Genomic DNA, 19,029 nt, shown 5'->3' with positions numbered 1-19,029 from the left:
ATTTGATATACATAGTGAAAGGATTCCCTCTGTCTAGTTAATTAACATATCCATTGCCTCATATCTATTTATTTATTATTTGTTTGTTTTTGGCAAGAACATTTAAGTTCTACTCTCTTAGTGAATTTCAATTATACAATACAGTGTTATCAACTATAGTCACCATGCCTTACATTAGATCCTCAGACCTTATTCATCTTGTAGCTGGAAGTTTATACCTTTCACCGACCTTTCCCTATTTTCCCCACCCTTCAGCAGCTGGCAACCACTTATCTACCCTCTCTCTTTATGACTTTTTTATTCCACATGTCAGTGATACAATGCAATATTTGTCTGGTTTATTCACTTAACATAATACCCTGAGGTCCATCCATGTTGTCAAAAATGCCGGGATTTCACTCTTTCTCATGTGATATATATATCACATCATATTTCCATATCTTGGCATTGTGGAAAATGGTGAATAAAAAAAGGAGTGCAGGGAATTCCCTGGCGGTCCAGTGGTTAGGACTCGGTGCTTTCACTTCGGGGGTCCAGGTTCAATCCCTTATGTCGGGGAACTAAAGATCCCACAAGCTATGCAGCACAGCCAAAAAAAAAAAAAAAAAAAGTAGTGCAGGTTTCTCTTGGGGGGTCCTATTTTCATTTTGAATATATATACCAGAAGTGGATTACTGAATAATATGATAGTTCTATTTTTAATTTTTTGAGAAACCTCCATACTGTTTTCTATTCTGATGACACCAATTTACATGGCTGCTAACTGCACAAAGGTCCCCTTTTCTCCACATCACTGACAACATTTATCTCTTGCCTTTTTTTAAAACTATTTTTATTGAGGTGTAGTTGATGTACAATATTATATGTTTCAGGTATACAATATAGTGATTCACAGTTTTAAAGGTATACTCCATTTATAATTATTATAAAATATTGGCTATAATCCTGTGATGTGCTCTATAATATATCCTTGTAGCTTATTTATTTTACACATAGTAGTTTGTACTTCTTAATCTTGTACCCCTATCTTGCCCATCCTCCCTTCCCTCTCCCCACCAGTAACCACTAGTTTGTTCGCTCTATCTCTGAGTCTGTTTCTTTTTTGTTATATTCACTAGTTTATTTTATTTTCTAGATTTCACATATAAGTGGATAAGTGATATCATACTGAATATCTTGTCTTTTTGTTGATAGCCATTCTAACAGGTGTGAGGAGAGATCTCATTGTGGCTTTGATTTACTTTTCCATGATGATTATTGATGTTGAGTATATTTTCATGTACCTCTTGGTCATTTGTATGTTTTCTTTGAAGAAATGTCTATTCAGTTTTTATTCCTTATTTAAATTGGATTGTGGTTTTTGTTTTTGTTTTGTTTTTTTACTATTGAGTTGTACCAGTTCTTTATATATTTTGGATGCTACCCCCTTATCAGATACATAATTTGCAAATATTTTTTCCCATTCTGTAGATTGCCTTTTCATTTTATTGATGGTTTTTTTGCTGTGCAGAAGCTTTCAGTTTGATATAGTCAGTCCTACTGGTTTATTTTTGCTATTGCTGTCAAATTTTAAAAAATCATTGCCAAGACCAATGTCAAAGAGCTTATTCCCTATATTTTCTTCTATGAGTTTTATGGTTTCAGGTGTTACATTCAAGTCTTTAATCCATTTTGAGTTGAAGCTACCAGCTTTCTAAATTTTTCAGTTATCACAAAGAATGGTCAGAACAAAGAAGAGGAGGATTAGTTTAATTCATTATCACCACTGGAAAAAAGTCTCTTCATATATTTTGCCAAAGATATGACTGTTTGTCTAAAACGCTCAAATAACAAACATTTGCATGTCTAGAAAAAGCATATATGAAGATATGTTTACTTTTGATTTTTTCAGGTAAAATAATTCACTCTGCAAAATGAACAAAAAAACTTTAGCATTGTAGCTGTTAGTATTAATATTCACTACACAAAGTCTAAAACGTTGAAAACTTTGATATTTTGGGGTCCTATATCATTTGCCTTTCTGTTTTGGCTTGTAATAAAACACCATAGCTAACCATATAAGAACCATAATTTATATAATATTCTGCTAATTTTTCAATGTAGTGCTTGACAGAATTCTGACTCTCTGCACTTGACTCCACATAGAGGTTAGGTGCTCATTCACACTGTGTCTCTAAGATAGGGAGCATTTATTAAGACAAGCTTCACAGGAATATTATCTTTACTGCCAACCAATAATGTTTGGGATATACACTCTTACTAAAAATATGTCTCTATGATCTTTTCAAGTTTGTGTACACTGAAATTAACCTATGGAAAGAGGAGGATTAATATTTCAGGTCATGATATAGGATACTGCAAGGGAGGAGGAGAGTTATGTTGAAAAGTGGGATTTTTCCTGTTGTTGCAGAATTGTAGTTAATGCCTGAAGTTGGGGGGAAAAAGCACTTAAATCTTCACATTCTAATTTGAAAGAACTTCAAAGGTCAGCAGTGTTTGTTATCACTCACCTCCCCAAAATTGGGGGTCATCACCCCTCTTCCACTTTACATCTTCAGCCATCCAAGTTAATATAAAAAAGAACTATGAGGTCAGAGGAATGGCTCTGGGTGGAAGAAAAACTGATTTTTTAGTGATAAAACCAGCATATCTGCTCCCTAAAGCAAAGGTAGGGAGGTCCCAAAAAAATGGATAATTATGGGAATGTAAATTAGTAGAGCCACTAATGAAAACAGCATGGAGGTTCTTCAAAAAACTAAAAATAGAGTTGCCATATGATACAGCCATCCCACTCCTGGGTGTATAACTGGAAAAAAACAAAAACTCTAATTTTAAAAGACACATGCGGGTTTCCCTGGTGGCACAGTGGCTGAGAATCTGCCTGCCAATGCAGGGGACACGGGTTCGAGCCCTGGTCTGGGAAGATCCCACATGCCGCAGAGCAACTGGGCCCGTGAGCCATGATTACTGAGCCTGCGTGTCTGGAGCCTGTGCTCCACAACAAGAGAGGCCACAACAGTGAGAGGCCCGTGCACCGCAATGAAGAGTGGCCCCCGCTCGCCACAACTAGAGAAAGCCCTCGCACAGAAACGAAGACCCAACACAGCCAAAAATAAATAAATAAATAAATAAATAAATTTATATTAAAAAAAAAAAAGACACATGCACTTCAGTGTTCATAGCAGCATTATTTAGAATAGCCAAGACATGGAAACAACCCAAGTGCCTGTCAATAGAAAATTGGCTTAAGAAGATGTGGTATATAAGTATACAATGGAATATTACTCAGCCATAAAAAAGAATGAAATATTGCCATTTACAGCAACATGGATGGACCTAGAGAATTTTATACTTAATGAAGTAACTGAGACAGAGAAAAACAAATAATGTATGATATTACTTACATATGGAATCTAAAAAATAATACAAATGAATCTATATACAAAACAGATATAGACTCACAGACATAGAAAACAAACTTAAGGTCATCAAAGGTGGGGGGGGTGGGGGGGGAGGAGGGGTAAATTAGGAATATGGGATTAACAGATACAAACTACTATACATAAAATAGATAAGCTATAAAGATTTACTGTATAGCACAGGGAACTGTATTCAATATCTTGTAATAACCTATAATGGAAAATAATCTGAAAACAAAATAACTGAATCACTATGCTGTATACCTGAAACTAACACAATATTGTAAATCAACTATATTTCAATTTAAAAAATTGGCTAATATTGTTAATCAGCATCTGCAAAAAAGGAAAACCTTTAGTTTTTGTGTGTTTATCCAGGTGGAAAACCTGCACACTTATCCTTCCCCTTGGGGTATCAGATAAAGGGAAGAAATTGGGAAGAGATGACATGATGGAGAAAGGCCAGGCAAAGCAGGGACAAGGGCATCTCCTCTAATTCTCATTTCCTGACCATAAGGAAGGTGGATGAAAAATAATTTCTACAAAAAAACTTCTATAATACAGCACTGTAGATAGCAGTAGAAGTGGAAGACTGATTACTAAAATTCTTATGCTTAACCAAGGATTTATCGACGATGTATCTAGTCCACTGATTTCTAACCCAACAGACTAATTTCCCTCTTCTACTGATCTCATTTTAAAGAAAAATAAAGGCCAGTTCCATAGAATTCAAGAATGTTAAGATTCTAGTTTTCTTTAGATTAATTTATATGTATGAGTGTATGTATTGTATTTATGTAGCTAGGATGACAAGAAATCCACCTTACTCAATGTTAATAGAAGGTTTCCATTTGTAACACCGACCATAACCACAACCTGTAAGAAGCAGTTATCTATGAAACTGCCCCAGACGTACGGAAGTCAAGCAGGGGCCTTAATCTTTTTTTTTTTTTTTTAAAGGTTTGCTTTTATTTATTTATTTATTTATTTATTTATTTATTTATGGCTGTGTTGGGTCTTCATTTCTGTGCAAGGGCTTTCTCTAGTTGTGGCAAGCGGGGGCCACTCTTCATCGCGGTGTGCGGGCCTCTCACTATCGAGGCCTCTCTTGTTGCGGAGCACAGGCTCCAGACGCGCAGGCTCAGTAATTATGGCTCACGGGCCCAGTTGTTCCGCAGCATGTGGGATCTTCCCAGACCAGGGCTCGAACCCGTGTCCCCTGCATTGTCAGGCAGACTCTCAACCACTGTGCCACCAGGGAAGCCCAGGGGCCTTAATCTTAAAAAATGGTTCTCAGTAATATAATTATTTTTATTTAAACAATTGTTTGCCACACTGCAGCTGGGTAGAAAATTTTGAAAATAATATAAAATATAAAGGGTTAATCTGAACACTCAAGTTAGAATGGTGCACACAGCTATAAGCAGATTAACAGCCTTAACTGTCCATGTATTGGGGCGGAGTAAATAGGCATGAGACAGATCCAGAATCTATAACACTAAAAATATGTGTTTATTCTAAATTACCCCCCAGAATTCCCATTATATGAAGTAAAAATACTGTTTAATGAAAAACTCACCATATCTGTATCTGAGACGGGGCCAAAACTGGTCACATAGATGTTAGTGAAGACTTCAGTAATACTGTCTGTTGTAAGAAAAAGAGATTGAATATAGATATTATATAATGAGAACCACAGGAGAGAGAAGGAGTCAAGTACGTGGCATGGTTAGAAAGTTCTGTGATATTTGGGAATATTTCTTTTTTGCTTTCTTTTCAACGTTCACAACCAACAAAAATAGCTGTATTGCTTAATTACTTCATAGGGTCTTACAATCCTAAATGCTAAATGCTTAGAAGGATTATGACATTCTTATTTGGAAACTATACCTGACTAGAGCATTTTGTTTTCAGCACACTGCTCAGAATGAATAGTTTCTCAGAAACTATCTTAAATGTACCACCAGTACGGAAAATAAAGTACAGTTAGTATGGTTACTGTTTGATACAGTCCTGTAATTGACCATTAAACCAAATATTTTAAATGGTATTTCATGATGGTAGAGATTTAGTTTGTAGATTGTAAATTAGTGTATCTTCTCAATAAAGCACAAACAAATCGTTAATCATTATAAATAAACATAATTCATATTTTATAAAAAGCTTTTTCATTCAGTAACATAAAAATAAAAGCAAATAACATTCATTAATCACAAGGATTGCTTCCAAACAAGCTTGCCTTTACATGTATTTAAGAATGCCTAAACCGCGAAGATTAAATCGAATTAGACTTGAAAGTTATGTAACTTACAAAGTGTAGCACAATTAACTGGATTGCTTTATTAACCAGGTGATTTAGATCTTTGATTTTAAATAAGCCAAATGGCAATGGGGGGAAGCTCAAAGGAAAAATTTAAAACTAAAACCCTTTCAGTGTTCTTATAAGAAAAAAGTACATCATTAATTTCTACCATCATGAATTTAATGCCTTAATTGCTAAGTGTCAAATGTGTAATTCTACACAAACAATATCATGAAATATTTTAATATTATACTGAACATTAATTCACAACCATGAAAGAGCAGTAAACTGAATCTGGAATACTGTATCCACTAAAACAAAAATAAAAAGTAAAAGGATTTTGAAATAACAGAGTAGACTGAATGCTTACTCTTTTTTTTTTTTTTTGAATGCTTACTCTTAAAAGGACTTGAAATGTAATAATCTACATGAGAAATCTATGAGATAGATTCTCTGTTATCATCCCAATATATGTGTACACTGATGTACGGAAAGTTAAGGAAATGTGCCCCATGACCCACACGCCGTTGAGTAGATAGAGCCAGGTTTTAGGACCCAAGCACTCTGGCTCCTGAGCCCTCAGGGTAAACAAAGCATTGTACCACAGTCAAGAATAAATTTAAAACTAAAAGTGTTTTCTTATCAGCTACATATTTCTATTCACCACAATACTCTGTGCCAAAAGCACGCTTATGGTGTTCCAAATAAATATATTCATTCAACTTTGTTATTTTATATACTATTTTATTCCAAAAAACGGTATTCGTGAAATTTTGTTATAAAACTCATTTGAAACTCATTTATAAAGTTAATTCTCAGCTGCCACCTGCCCCCAAACACCCGCACAGGGTCTACTTCATAGCTATACAATTTGTGCAGTCACATAGGTCCCTGTGCTCAGGAAAGTCCCATGCCTGGTCTAATGTTCTGTTTTTGCTTCCTTGAAATTCTTCATCATGTTTTGCATAAAGGGCCGTGCATTTTCATCCTGGACTGGGCCTCACAAATTATGTAGCTGGTCCTGGATCTGAATTATATGTGTTTTTTTCCTCTTACTCATAGAAAACCAATCATGCTCTCACATTTATTCAATAAACGATTGAATAAAACTTTAGTCACTATAGATATTGGTTTAAAATGTTCCAAGAGAGAGAAATTAAAATGTTATCGTAGTCTTCACCCAAATAGAGGCAAATGGAATTTATTCTCCTTAATCTGGAGTTGTAAAGTTAGAAAAGAGAGATGATAAAAATACATGAATATATTCATGCTAAGGACATGAAGAATATCCACTTACACACCAAATGGCAAGTAAAGAGTAAAGGAGAATATGATCATCCTAGTGGCTGCAAAGAGGTGCCAACTAAGAATCTAAAGAGAGAAAAATAAAATTACCCTCAAAGCTCTAAACAGTAAGAGCAACACCTCAAGACAGAACAGAGATATGCAAAGTTACCTTAAAGAAAATAATTTTAAAGTTTATTGACTTCATAAACACAGTTAAAGAATGTATGCATTTCAGGGAATATTCTCCTGCTATGCATGTTCAGAAAAAGTAGAGGAAAATAAAGTGTCCCTAAAACTTATTATATTATAAGATTTTAATTGTTACAATTATAATTATAGTGTTATAGTGTTACAAAGGCAGTTTACACCCCTGTGAAGAAGTGAGTTGCGTACAGTCACTGCTGCTGAGAGATCCAGTAATCTGAAGTCTGGAATATTTACTGAATTTAGAGACCTGGGAGCCATTAGTAAAATAATGTGTGCAGAGGCCAGCTTGAAGTGAGGGAAGTGGGAGAAGAGGAAGAGCCTAGCGTGATTTTAAACAACCTTAAAGAAGTTCGACTGTGAAGGGAAAGAGGACTCCAGCAACAAGAGAAGGTGGGGGAAAAGAGACCGTTTTTGTTTGCTTGTATAAGGTAGAAGATAGTTAAGGATCTGGCAATGCAGATGGAAGGGACTAAGGGAGCCGCTGAATATTCAGGAGACAAGATCAGTGAAAGAGGAATATTCCTGAGTAAGCAGGTAGTACATTCATTAAAATTGATTGACAATATATACATGGAGGGAAGAGGGAGGAGGGAATATCCTTAATTATGTCGGGGTGAGAAGACAGAATGTTGAAATAAATGGAAGTAGGTTTTTAGGTCTAGTGGCAGGAAAGTTCCTGCAGAGGAGAGAAATTCTGAGTTACGTGCAAAATATCTGTGCATTATTTTTATTGTAATAGATGATGATTCCAAGTCAAAAATTTGGTAGTACAATCGTATTAAGAACAATTACAGTAGTATACATCCATAGAAGACCAATGTAGCATCTGCTGCCAGTTCTTCATCCATAGCCCCTTGACAATCATGATTCCTCTACATCAGGGGTCCCCAACCCCTGGGCCGTGGACCGGTACCGGTCCGCAGCCTGTTAGGAACCGGGCCGCACAGCAGGAGTTGAACGGCGGGTGAGTGAGCGAAGCTTCATGCTGGCAATACCACCTGCACCACCCCCTCACCAGTCCATGGAAAAACTGTCTTCCATGAAACCGGTCCCTGGTGCCAAAAAGGTTGGGGACAGCTGCTCTACATGCTGGCATGTTCTGCTGCAAGCTCCTGTGATTCTCTGCCTGAGGGCTTTTCCTGGCTGTGCAGGGCAGAGTGTAATTGCAGAAAAGTTTGTGTTCCTGGGAACAGCCATCAACCAACGACGGATGAGAGTTGGAGGAACGATAACTCAGCATTTTCTCCCTCTCAGTGGAGACAACTCGAAGGCATGCTCTACACCATTTCCCAGATGACTTCAGTGGGAGGAAACTGCAACTGTCCTCAGCAGTAACCTGCTCACCGTGGTACCCTGCTTTGGCTGTCCTCCCTTCCCTGTATCACTTTGACCTCCCTCAGCTAGTGCCGCCTGATATCCCTTCCCAGATGATTGTGTATCTTAGAGTCTGCTTCTGTGAGAAGCCAAAGCCAACTACAAACATCATTCACATACTCTAAGAAGAAAAAAATGATAATAATTAAGGAGTCAGGAAAGATATTAATTGTATTAAAAGATATTAATTAATTGCAGCTAACCATCCAAGCAATAAGCTATATTGTCTTCGCCCCTGTAATTTAGATATAACACTAATACTAATAAGGGCACACACTCATAAGATGGAGAGTAAAATCAAACTGTAAATGACATCCCTTCAAGAAGATGAGGATGCTAATAATTTTGCTCACCATGTATCATAAATAGGATGTCATGCACACATTTTAAGACAAGTTAGCCATTGCTGTTTTGCTTTACTCTCTCAGCAGCAACAAAGACATTTTGCTTCCTGGGATGATTTCTGTTAACACCTACATGTGCCATTTGTCATCAGTCAAGTTCAGTAAAGTCAACAAATTCTTAACCGACTTTTGTGTCTATGGCACTTAGTGTTCCCTATTAAAAGTTGAAAACTTGGAATCTGATAATATAATTTGTCACCATTCTACCACAAAAGAATTGCTGCTCCTTATCCAATATCTTCCTCCCAGTAGACACTTAACACGTGTTTGATAAATATAGTGCCCATAAAATCAGGAAGAGTTAAGACCAATAATAAAACCAATATGAATTGTGTTTTCTTACAATCATTTTTCATGATAGTTCTAAGTTTTGGTCTTTGATTCTTTGCGATGATTTGGAAACATGAAATATAAACATATATTGAATACATGAAATTTCCTCTCAGTGTAAGACTCCTGGTGCTTTTAAATTTTTGAATCTTTATATGTTCTGTTTGTTCTTGTAGTTTTGTTTATTTACTTTGATTTTTTTCCTACTAATGAAAATGCATTGATTTAAAAAGTATAGCACATTTGGGGATCCGAAACAAGAATCAAGATGGCTGTATGTTTATGGACAGGACACAAAGTCCTCAAAGGATAAACTAAACATACCCCATCATGACAGTCACTGATTATGGGTTACAAATGAATCTGACTTTGAAATCACTGGAGGGTCTATCTATCCCCCAATAAGGTTTGGGACTGTTCTGGCCCTTAGAACCATCACCAGGTAGAAGATTTGTAGTGCCTTCTCTTTCTTTGAAATGTCTTTCTTCAGTACCTGATGATTCAGTTGCTCTGGTGAGGAAGCTGAAGACACACCTCTCTCCCCAAAGCACTAGTGAAGGAAATCAACTAGGAAAGGGAAGAGGAGACTGAATGCACATTGATTCCCATGGATTTAGTGGGACCGTTTGGTTCAATTAACAAATAGCTACCAAGAGTTTACTAAGTATTGTCCAGAGACATCCCCTGCCTGACAGACAAGGGAGAGAATGTTTTCAAAGGGAAGCTGTTAGTGGTGCCAGAAGCAATTTATGTTCCTCAAGGTAATGTTTCATCAAGCCTTTGCTACGTGCTCAGTGTGGGACTCTGACAGGGGAAAGAATGAAGATGTTCTCAAAGATCTCACTTTTACTATCACAGGTTAGATTCTCTTTTGAGGAGATTCTAGTGACCCCATCCCATTTCAAGTTGATAAAGATGGCATCCAGAGCACACGGGATACCCTAGAACACTAAGAGTTCAAAGTTTAGTCTGAGCACAGGCTATTACATATCTAGTATCCCTGGGTTAGTTAGAAACTTGGAGCTTATTAATCACCAACCTGAAATCCTATGCTGTTCTCTAAGTACTGATAGAAACCAGCTTAACAACTAAGTTATGAGAATTTAAAAATAAAAACTATGTTGATATAAATTTACATTTTGCTCCCCAAATACATATTAATAAAAAATGATTCTCATGTCCAATATATATGATAAGGATAAGCTTTTACCTTTTTAAGATAATGAATTATTTTATAAATCAACATAAATTGAGCATTCTTAATGCACTAAGAACTACAATTCACATATATATGTGTGTGTGTGTATATATATTACTAATACAAAGGATTGAAAAAATTCCACTATATTAATTTTCTTTCTTATAAAAAAGGTGCATAAGTTAAAGCTTGCTAATTGACTTTTTCTTTTATGACCTTTTCACCATCCTCACAAAATACTGCTGTGGACAGCGATATTTCTGTTTACTTTGCAAAATAATTTTTCAGTTCTTTCTTTTCTATTTTGTAGAAGGAAAGCATTTAAATGTAATAGAAGTATAGACATTGAAAACACTAAATTTCAAAAGCTCATATAGGCCATGGCTTCAAATATTCAAAATTCTGCCTCCTCTGTTTCTAGTCTTGATAAAAGCCACCATCATTTTGTCAGCTGTCAAACTTTTAGTCTCAGGCTGAACTTCTTACTCATATCCAGCATTTTAATTGTTGACTGGGTTCTGTTGATTATATTTCCTACATCGCTCTTGACTTTCCCTTCTCTCTCAATCCTCACTGGCAATGACCTCTGGAATGGCCTCTTTTAGTTTTCCTGCTTCTAGTCTCACCAACTCCTATATACCCTCCATGACACTGCTAATAATAAATCATGTGATGTCTCTTCTCTGATCAAATTTTTCTCAATGACTCTCCTTTGCCTAAAAGATCAAGTTCGAAGATCACAGCATAGCACATCAGACCCTTCATGATCTTTGTCTCCTTTCCATCCTGATCCAGCGCTGTCCCACACTGTATACCTTAGCCATACCCAACTCCATGTTATTCTCCTTCATTCTTTTTCGGGCAGGGGGGGGCGGTGCTTTCTCTTTCCTCTATGTAAAATGCCCTCTCATTGAATCCTTGTTCTTAAAAAATAAGTTCAAATAACACTTCCTCTTTGAAGTTGTCCTTGCCATCCCTGGGTATTTAATTAGTCTTTCTGTTGGTTCCAGAAATGTTTACTTCTTCAAATGAAATAATCAAATCATATTGTAACTTCTAATGCATGAGGAGTTGTTAAATGGTTGTGTGTTTCCCCACTCTACTCACCACTCAACAGTGCCCAGGACTTTGTTCTATGTGCATAATATGGAGCAACATAGATTATCACAGAATGATAATCACAGAAGATTATGGTCAAGGATAAGGCTATACCAATCCTGTCACACTCAAATATGAGATAAAGTATTATCTTTACACCTATGGATAACCTGCAATAAATTACATGTAGGAAAAGTATTATGATGGTAAAGTGCTGAATTACATTAAACATATATGGAAAAAAATTTAAGGCAAGGTTTTAGATTCAGATGCTAAAAGCATAAGATCATTTGCCTTTATTTCTAATAGAGTTCAGTTCTCATATTCAACAATCCAACATTTTTCATCTACAACATCCTAAAGGTAAATGCATGAAGAGCCTTGTTGGCAATATTACAAACCTTTGCTATCTTTCCCTGAATCTCTTGGATCAGCTTCAAAAAGAAATTCTGTACTTATAAAATGGAGCTAACTGATATTCTAATTTGATGATAGTATCAATTTCTTCTTAAAAATAAATTTGGCCCAAATTAGTGTAAAAGGAAAAAAGAAATCTCCTTAAGTAACTAACTTTATCACCCATCACTGGATGCTGTTTCCTGACAGTCTGTACATTGGAGAATGTTATGATTACTTTACACCGAACATGTAATTAGGAATTTTTAGAAACTTTATGTAGCAACCCTTAAATACTTGTCTTATCTGTTGAATTCCCATTGTGTGATAATAAAAGGAACTTATTACCTATTAAGCATTTACTATATGCATGGACTGGGTTAAATTTTTATATATAATTTCATGATCACCCTGTGAACTGTGCATAATTATATTCATTTTATCTCATCCAAATTCAACAGCTACTTAGACAGAGAGCTGTACTGAAACATTTTTTGTGACTTAAAAATCCCATGCTAATAACTATTTCAATAATAAAATGTCATTCAAAAACACAACCATTGGAAAAATTTTTCATTTAGTTTAAGATTATTTGGTATCTTTAGTGCCAGTATAATCACATCATATATATATTTATTACACACTTGCCATGCACCAGTCTCAAGTTACATATATGAGGAGATAAAATAATGTAGAAATAATAATAAAGAAACCTACAGTTCAGTTAAATAGTCGGTGCTGGTTTTATAAATCATGATGTCATTTCAACTTTTCATTCCATAGATACATGATGTAATATGTATATGTTACATATTAGTATGTATTATATACACCTAAATATATATATATGTATGTGTGTATATGGTTTGTTTATACATGTATTATATATTGTTGTGTGTGTATACATATATATAATAATATTTGATTTATATGTATATATTTGTGTGTATGTGTATACACATACCAATATATAAATTTTGGTGTTGAACTGTCCCATATTTAAATCAAAAGCCTTATATCACTCTATCTTAAATCTGGAACTTCTGAAGAGGGCTACATGTAGAAAGATAAATGGATAAATAAATTTTCTTTCTTTCCTCCTTTCTTTCCTCTTGTTTTTCTTCCTTCAAAAAAACGATAATTGGGGCTTCCCTGGTGGCGCAGTGGTTGAGAATCTGCCTGCCAATGCAGGCGACGCGGGTTCGAGCCCTGGTCTGGGAGGATCCCACATGCTGCAGAGCAACTAAGCCCGTGAGCCACAACTACTGAGCCTGCGTGTCTGGAGCCTGTGCTCTGCAACAAGAGAGGCCGTGATAGTGAGAGGCCCGCACACCGCGATGAAGAGTGGCCCCCGCTTGCCGCAACTAGAGAAAGCCCTCGCACAGAAACGAAGACCCAACACAGTCAAAAATAAATAAATAAATAAATAAAAATAAAAACAAAAAAACAAAAAAAAACGATAATTGAGGGACTGATTGTTACACTACGTAATACACTTAGATAAAAGACAAAGAACATAGTATGTAGCCATCATGGTCTTTGAGGGGAAAGAAACAAGTAAATAGATGACTGTCTACAAAGCATGTGTAAATGGTAAAAATAATCAGTCATGCTAAGCGGTGATGTCAGGAGGTAGGAGGTGGCTGATGGTAACAGGAGTGACTCTGAATCAAAACTGGGGTGTCGGCGAAGGCTTCTCAAGCCATTCTTTTATTTATAATGCATGCTTCTTTTTAAATTTTTAAAAATTTTAAAAGTTGTTTTAGTTTGCTCTCAGAACCTTTCCCTTCTATCATTTCAACTCATTTGATTCCATGGTCTCATAGTTGAAAGAAAGAAGGAAAGAAAGAAAAAAAGAAAGAAAGAGAGAGAGAGAAAGAGAGAGAGGGAGGGAGGGAGGGAGGAAGGGAGAAAGAGCTAGCTAGCCATTAACTGTCATGATTATTAATTCTTATGATAGGCCCGTTTGATGCAATTTTAGGAGACCTAGACTTCCAATTAGGGAGAAATCTTAAGAAAGTAGATTACAGCATAGGGTTTGGACCTCAAAGTGAGGGCAGAAACACAGCAGAAGGAACTTAACAGAAAAGATTCACTACATGCAGGAGATAAATGAAAGGTTGAAAAAGAAAAAGAAAAGATAACTGTGAAATTAAAGTGATAATAGAATTCTTTGGTGGTCTTTTAAAATTGGTTTGGACGCTACACCTAGATCTGGTCAGAAAATACTCAGTTTAATGCAAATTCCCAAACTCAGTCTTCTTTGTGATTCATAACATTATTTTACTTTGTTCTAGATCTGTCCCTGAATCCTAATTATGTCTATATATTTTTCAGAACATTAAAATATTTTTATTTTAGACATTTACTACTATATAAGAAGTAGAGATACGAGAAAAAATTTTTACAGTCAAAATTTTTAGTCAGAATATTTGAAAAGATATATATATATATATATATATATATATATATATATATGTATTAACATTCAAGACTCATGCATGAAAAACTGTCCTTTCAAGGATAGTGATTACAGACCGTATATGAAATAAAAAATTAAATTTACTCTTTTTTTAAACACCTTTATTAGAGCATAATTGCTTTACAATGGTGTTAAATTTACTCTTTATTAATCTATAGTATACTTTTAATTTCTCAGCTCTGATCGTATCTCTTCCATAAAATATTTCAATGCAAATAATCATGTTGCTTCATTCCTTTTTTGATTTGCATTTAAATTTTATCCTTTTTCCTTCTCTGCTCTAATATACTGCTATGAGCACTTGATTTTTCCCCACTGCCCTAAATTCAGTTTCCAGCACCACGTCCTATAACAGTATTCGTTATATAAACTTGTAGGTTGATACATTTGGGGTTTTACCAGAAAATGTTTCCCACTTTGTCCACCCTTACTTGTTCCTGCCATTCCTGGTAGTCTTTTAAACTGCTGTTTCAGCTCTCCAGGCAGTTTTAAAAGGCAGCTGTTGGGCTTCCCTGGTGGCGCAGTGGTTGAGAATCTGCCTGCCAATGCAGGGGACAAGGGTTCGAGCCCTGGTCTGGGAAGATCCCACATGCCGCGGAGCAGCTGGGCCCGTGAGCCACAATTACTGAGCCTGCACGTCTGGAGCCTGTGCTCCGCAACAGGAGAGGCCGCGATAGTGAGAGGCCCGCGCACCGCGATGAAGAGTGGCCCCCGCTCGCCGCAACTAGAGAAAGTCCTCGCACAGAAACGAAGACCCAACACAGCCATAAATAAATAAATAAACAAAGACTTAAAAAAGAAAAAAAAGGCAGCTGTTGTACAACCCCAGCTAATAGATCAAAGAGATTCACCCCATGTTTGCCTTCGCTGAGCTCAGAACGTGGAACTCTCAGCCTTTTGCTATAAGGGCAGAGAAACGTTGATAAATGAGCCTTTATGCCTCATGCAAGAAAAACACATCCAGTTTATAGTCACAGGGACAGTTATAGTTAAATCAAGGTATTTCACTTGTGCCCAATACGCCTCACCCCCAGCTCTCCTGTTTGTAAGGAGCTGACACTACGTGTCTGAACTGTTGGGTCTCGGTAGTTTGCTTTTATTTGTGACTCACCGATTATGATGAAAAAACAGAAATAGTAAGTAAGCTACATAATTGATTTTTCCTTTGGTCCTCCCAGAAATAATAATGTTTGTTTCTTTTCTCAGTGTGAAAGTTTTTATGAATCCCATCTGTAAATGTTCACAAGAATATAAATCTAATACAGAAATGAAATACATCATTTTCAGAAAATATTGTGGCAGTTCTCTTTAGTTCCTAAGAATATATCACCACAGAAAGAGAAGAACTGAGACTGCCTTTTGCCCATGTAAGAAAAATTTTAGACAGACTTTTTAGACTTATTTAGTCAGGAAATTTCATCCATTGTCCATTTCCATTGACTGCACAGTACTTGTCTCTGTGTGGCCAGAGAACAACGAAGCCAGATCACTACTAAGGCTCCCTAACAAGGGAGACAATTTTCTGCAATCAAGAAGGCTGTGGGCATCCATATTGATTTTGGAGAATGGCTGGAGCAGGGTGCCTGGATCAGACAATTTAATGGGGAACGCATAGGCAGAGCCAGACCTAGATCAAGCTGTAAAGTAAAAGAAGATTTCCTCTGAAAGGTCATATTATCTTTTCATGCCTTACTATTTTCTTTGACCAGTAGAGTTGTCTCCATAGCCCTCAAAGGTTCAACAATCACTTATTCAGCACCAGCTGGGTGCATATCGTTTTCACAGTGCTGTGGAGGTTACAAAGAAGTATAAGGGAGTTCACTGTTCTTTTTCAAGTGCATAAAACAAAAAGCCACAAATTGTAAAATAATAATACTCATTACATTTATTACAATGCTTGCTGATGCTTAGGCTAAAACCCTGTAATTATCTTTGTCTTTTCTCTTTCACACCCACATCCAATCCCTCAGGAAAACTGTTGGTTCTACAATGTATTCAAAATCCTGCTACCTGTCAAGATCTTTACTGCTACCACCTTGGTCTAAGCCGCCACCATCTCTCACCTGGATAACAATTGTCTCCCAGCTTCCACCTCTGCCCTCATACAGCCTATTTTCATTGTATCACTGAGAGTGGGTCTTATAAGACATGAGAAAATGCAATCATGCCATACCACCACTTGGAATTCTGAAAAAACTCCCCATTTCACTCAGAGTAAAACCAAAGCTCCTATTATGGCCAACAAAGCCTTAAGTGATGTAAGCCATCCTCTCTATTATATATCTAACTTCATCTCTCTCTATCAACTTGGCCTCCTTGTTCTAGACGTACTCCCACCTTAAAGCCATTGAACTGACTGCACCCCTCCCCATCCTAGAATGCTATTTTCCCAGCCATCCATATATGTGACTCCTTCTTTAAATCCTCATAGAAATGTCAACATCTCATCTTGCCTTCAGTTTTCCCAATACTCATTTCCCTGCTCTACTTTTATTTATTTATTTTTATTTTCTCCATAGCATTCATCACTTACTGTCATACTACGTAATGTACTTCACTATGTGTATTTATTTCTGCTCTGTTCACAAAGATGTAAACTTAGGGGCAAGAATCAGTTTTGTACACTTATAATATTCCAACGGATTAGAACTATTGTTGACACATACTTGGCATTCAATGAATGCTTATTAAAAAGTAAATACATTTATGAAAGAATGAATACAAACAGCTTTTACCACGTGTATACTACATGCCAGGAGTTTGCTACATGTTTTGCATATATTATCTTATCTTCTCTCATAAAACACTGTGAGCTAGGTATTATTCCAAATGCAGAAGCTGACATTTGGAAAAAAATGTGTTACTTGTCCAAGGTTACAAAGCAGATAAGTGACAGAGCCCAGATAGAAACTCACGTCCAACTAAAACTTGGAATATTAACCACCATGACATGTTTCAAGTAAACTCTTGTTTCACTACACAGTTCTGCATAATCCTAAATTCTGTTATGTGTAGGAAAGGATTTAAGCTTCCTAGATTGGGAAGCAGAAAGTAATTGTCAAGAGCTATGTTATTCCAGAGTCTAATCCTAATTTAGAAAAATTTTCAAAGATACTGGTTCATAATTTCTATAGAAAAAGGAAAGAAAAACCGAGGGAACATGTGTGAATTTTAATGTGTTCTTTTATTTCATTTCATCATATCCTGATTCTCAATTCTTCCTGGGAATTACTCCTAAGTTTCTCTAATGCTTGAACTCTCTTCTGGACCTTCGATTAACACAATACCCAAACCATTTGGTAAATTCAGCATTTTCAAATAAACTAGGCGACTTTTAAAAAATCATTCAAACTGCTTGTTTGGAATAATGCAAAGCAACCAACCAGTGGAACCGCAGCTGCTCTCAGTGGTTCCTCTTGAATTCAGCTATGGTCTCAAGAATGAAGACACTTGGTCCCATCTTGGTGAAGCACGGAAATGCTTTAACTTCCCTCACTCATGGCATCAGTGTATACCCTTGTGCACATTATCTTATTTCCGATATGAATCTGTCATCTAGTCTTGCCCCAAGTATATCAGACTTGGCACCACCTGTACCTCAGATTCCAAAATTCTTTGGGATGAGGCCTGGATATAATTATACACACTAACTCATTTTATACACACCGTGCAGGCAGCCATGAACTGACTAGACTCCTAATATGCACATTCTGATAAAAATATCCTAGTCTACTCCCTTCCGAGGCACCCTCCACCCACACCAACACTTCACTTTCTCATTTGCCTGGTGAGTCATATCAGTGCTGGCAATTTATATTAAATGCTTCAATCCCAGTTTCTTATTTTGTTTTTGGTCAGTATTCTCTTAACCTGAATAGTCCTTATAAATGCAATTGTTCGTTTCTTACAGTATAAACATGGAGGAATGTGTAGTAATCAATAGAGTCCTAGCATTTCGATGTGCTGAACAATATTTTTTAGAATTAAACATCCATCATGCTTTAAAAATACTCCAACAGATTGTCTTTCTAAACGGTGCCTTAAACAGCGGTTGTCCCTGTCTTTGCAAGCTCAGTGAAGAGATAATATATCCTTTGGGGTCAGGCAATGCTCCATTTTCCCCCCAGTAGACCTTTTAACTGCAAATAACTTTTCTTAAATGGATTCTCAAATTTCTTATTATTAAATCAAAGAAAACAAGAGAAGAATTTTTATGTGCACAAAGCATTCACTTTAGCACTTCCTGCAGGAGAGCTCATTTAAATGTGTAGAATTCCTGATACTCTCATTGCCAAAGATCCCCCCAGGGTACAAGGACCTTCAAATAATCAGGACTATGTTAGGCACAGCACTACCAGAGCATGATTGGAAGAAAATACATTACAGTCTAATATGCTACACGTTTTCTGTCTTGTTTTTATTTATTTATATTTTTCTGCATTACTTTCAAATAGGACTACGTCAGTTAGAATGGAAGTTCAGTTGTAAGACTCTTTTAGGCTCTTTCTAAATATACACTTCATCAGCTTATT

General features: G+C 36.3%; 1 protein-coding gene across 3 annotated transcripts in view; it reads right to left on the bottom strand.

Moving 5' to 3' along the window:
- GABRA2 (gamma-aminobutyric acid type A receptor subunit alpha2) overlaps window positions 1-19,029 on the bottom strand; it is a 119,492-nt gene that overhangs the window by 65,039 nt on the left and 35,424 nt on the right. For all 3 annotated transcript variants that reach the window (XM_028166136.2, XM_007180743.2, XM_007180744.3), the window contains one exon: window positions 4,999-5,066. In XM_028166136.2, coding sequence (XP_028021937.2) covers window positions 4,999-5,066 — 68 coding nt within the window. The remainder of the gene's footprint in view (window positions 1-4,998; window positions 5,067-19,029) is intronic.

The sequence above is a fragment of the Balaenoptera acutorostrata genome, chromosome 5 (genome assembly GCF_949987535.1).
Source record: "Balaenoptera acutorostrata chromosome 5, mBalAcu1.1, whole genome shotgun sequence".
NCBI classification, from domain to species: Eukaryota; Metazoa; Chordata; class Mammalia; order Artiodactyla; family Balaenopteridae; genus Balaenoptera; species Balaenoptera acutorostrata.
Note: the sequence above shows the minus strand (reverse complement) of the source record. Positions and strands in the feature narration are given on the sequence as shown.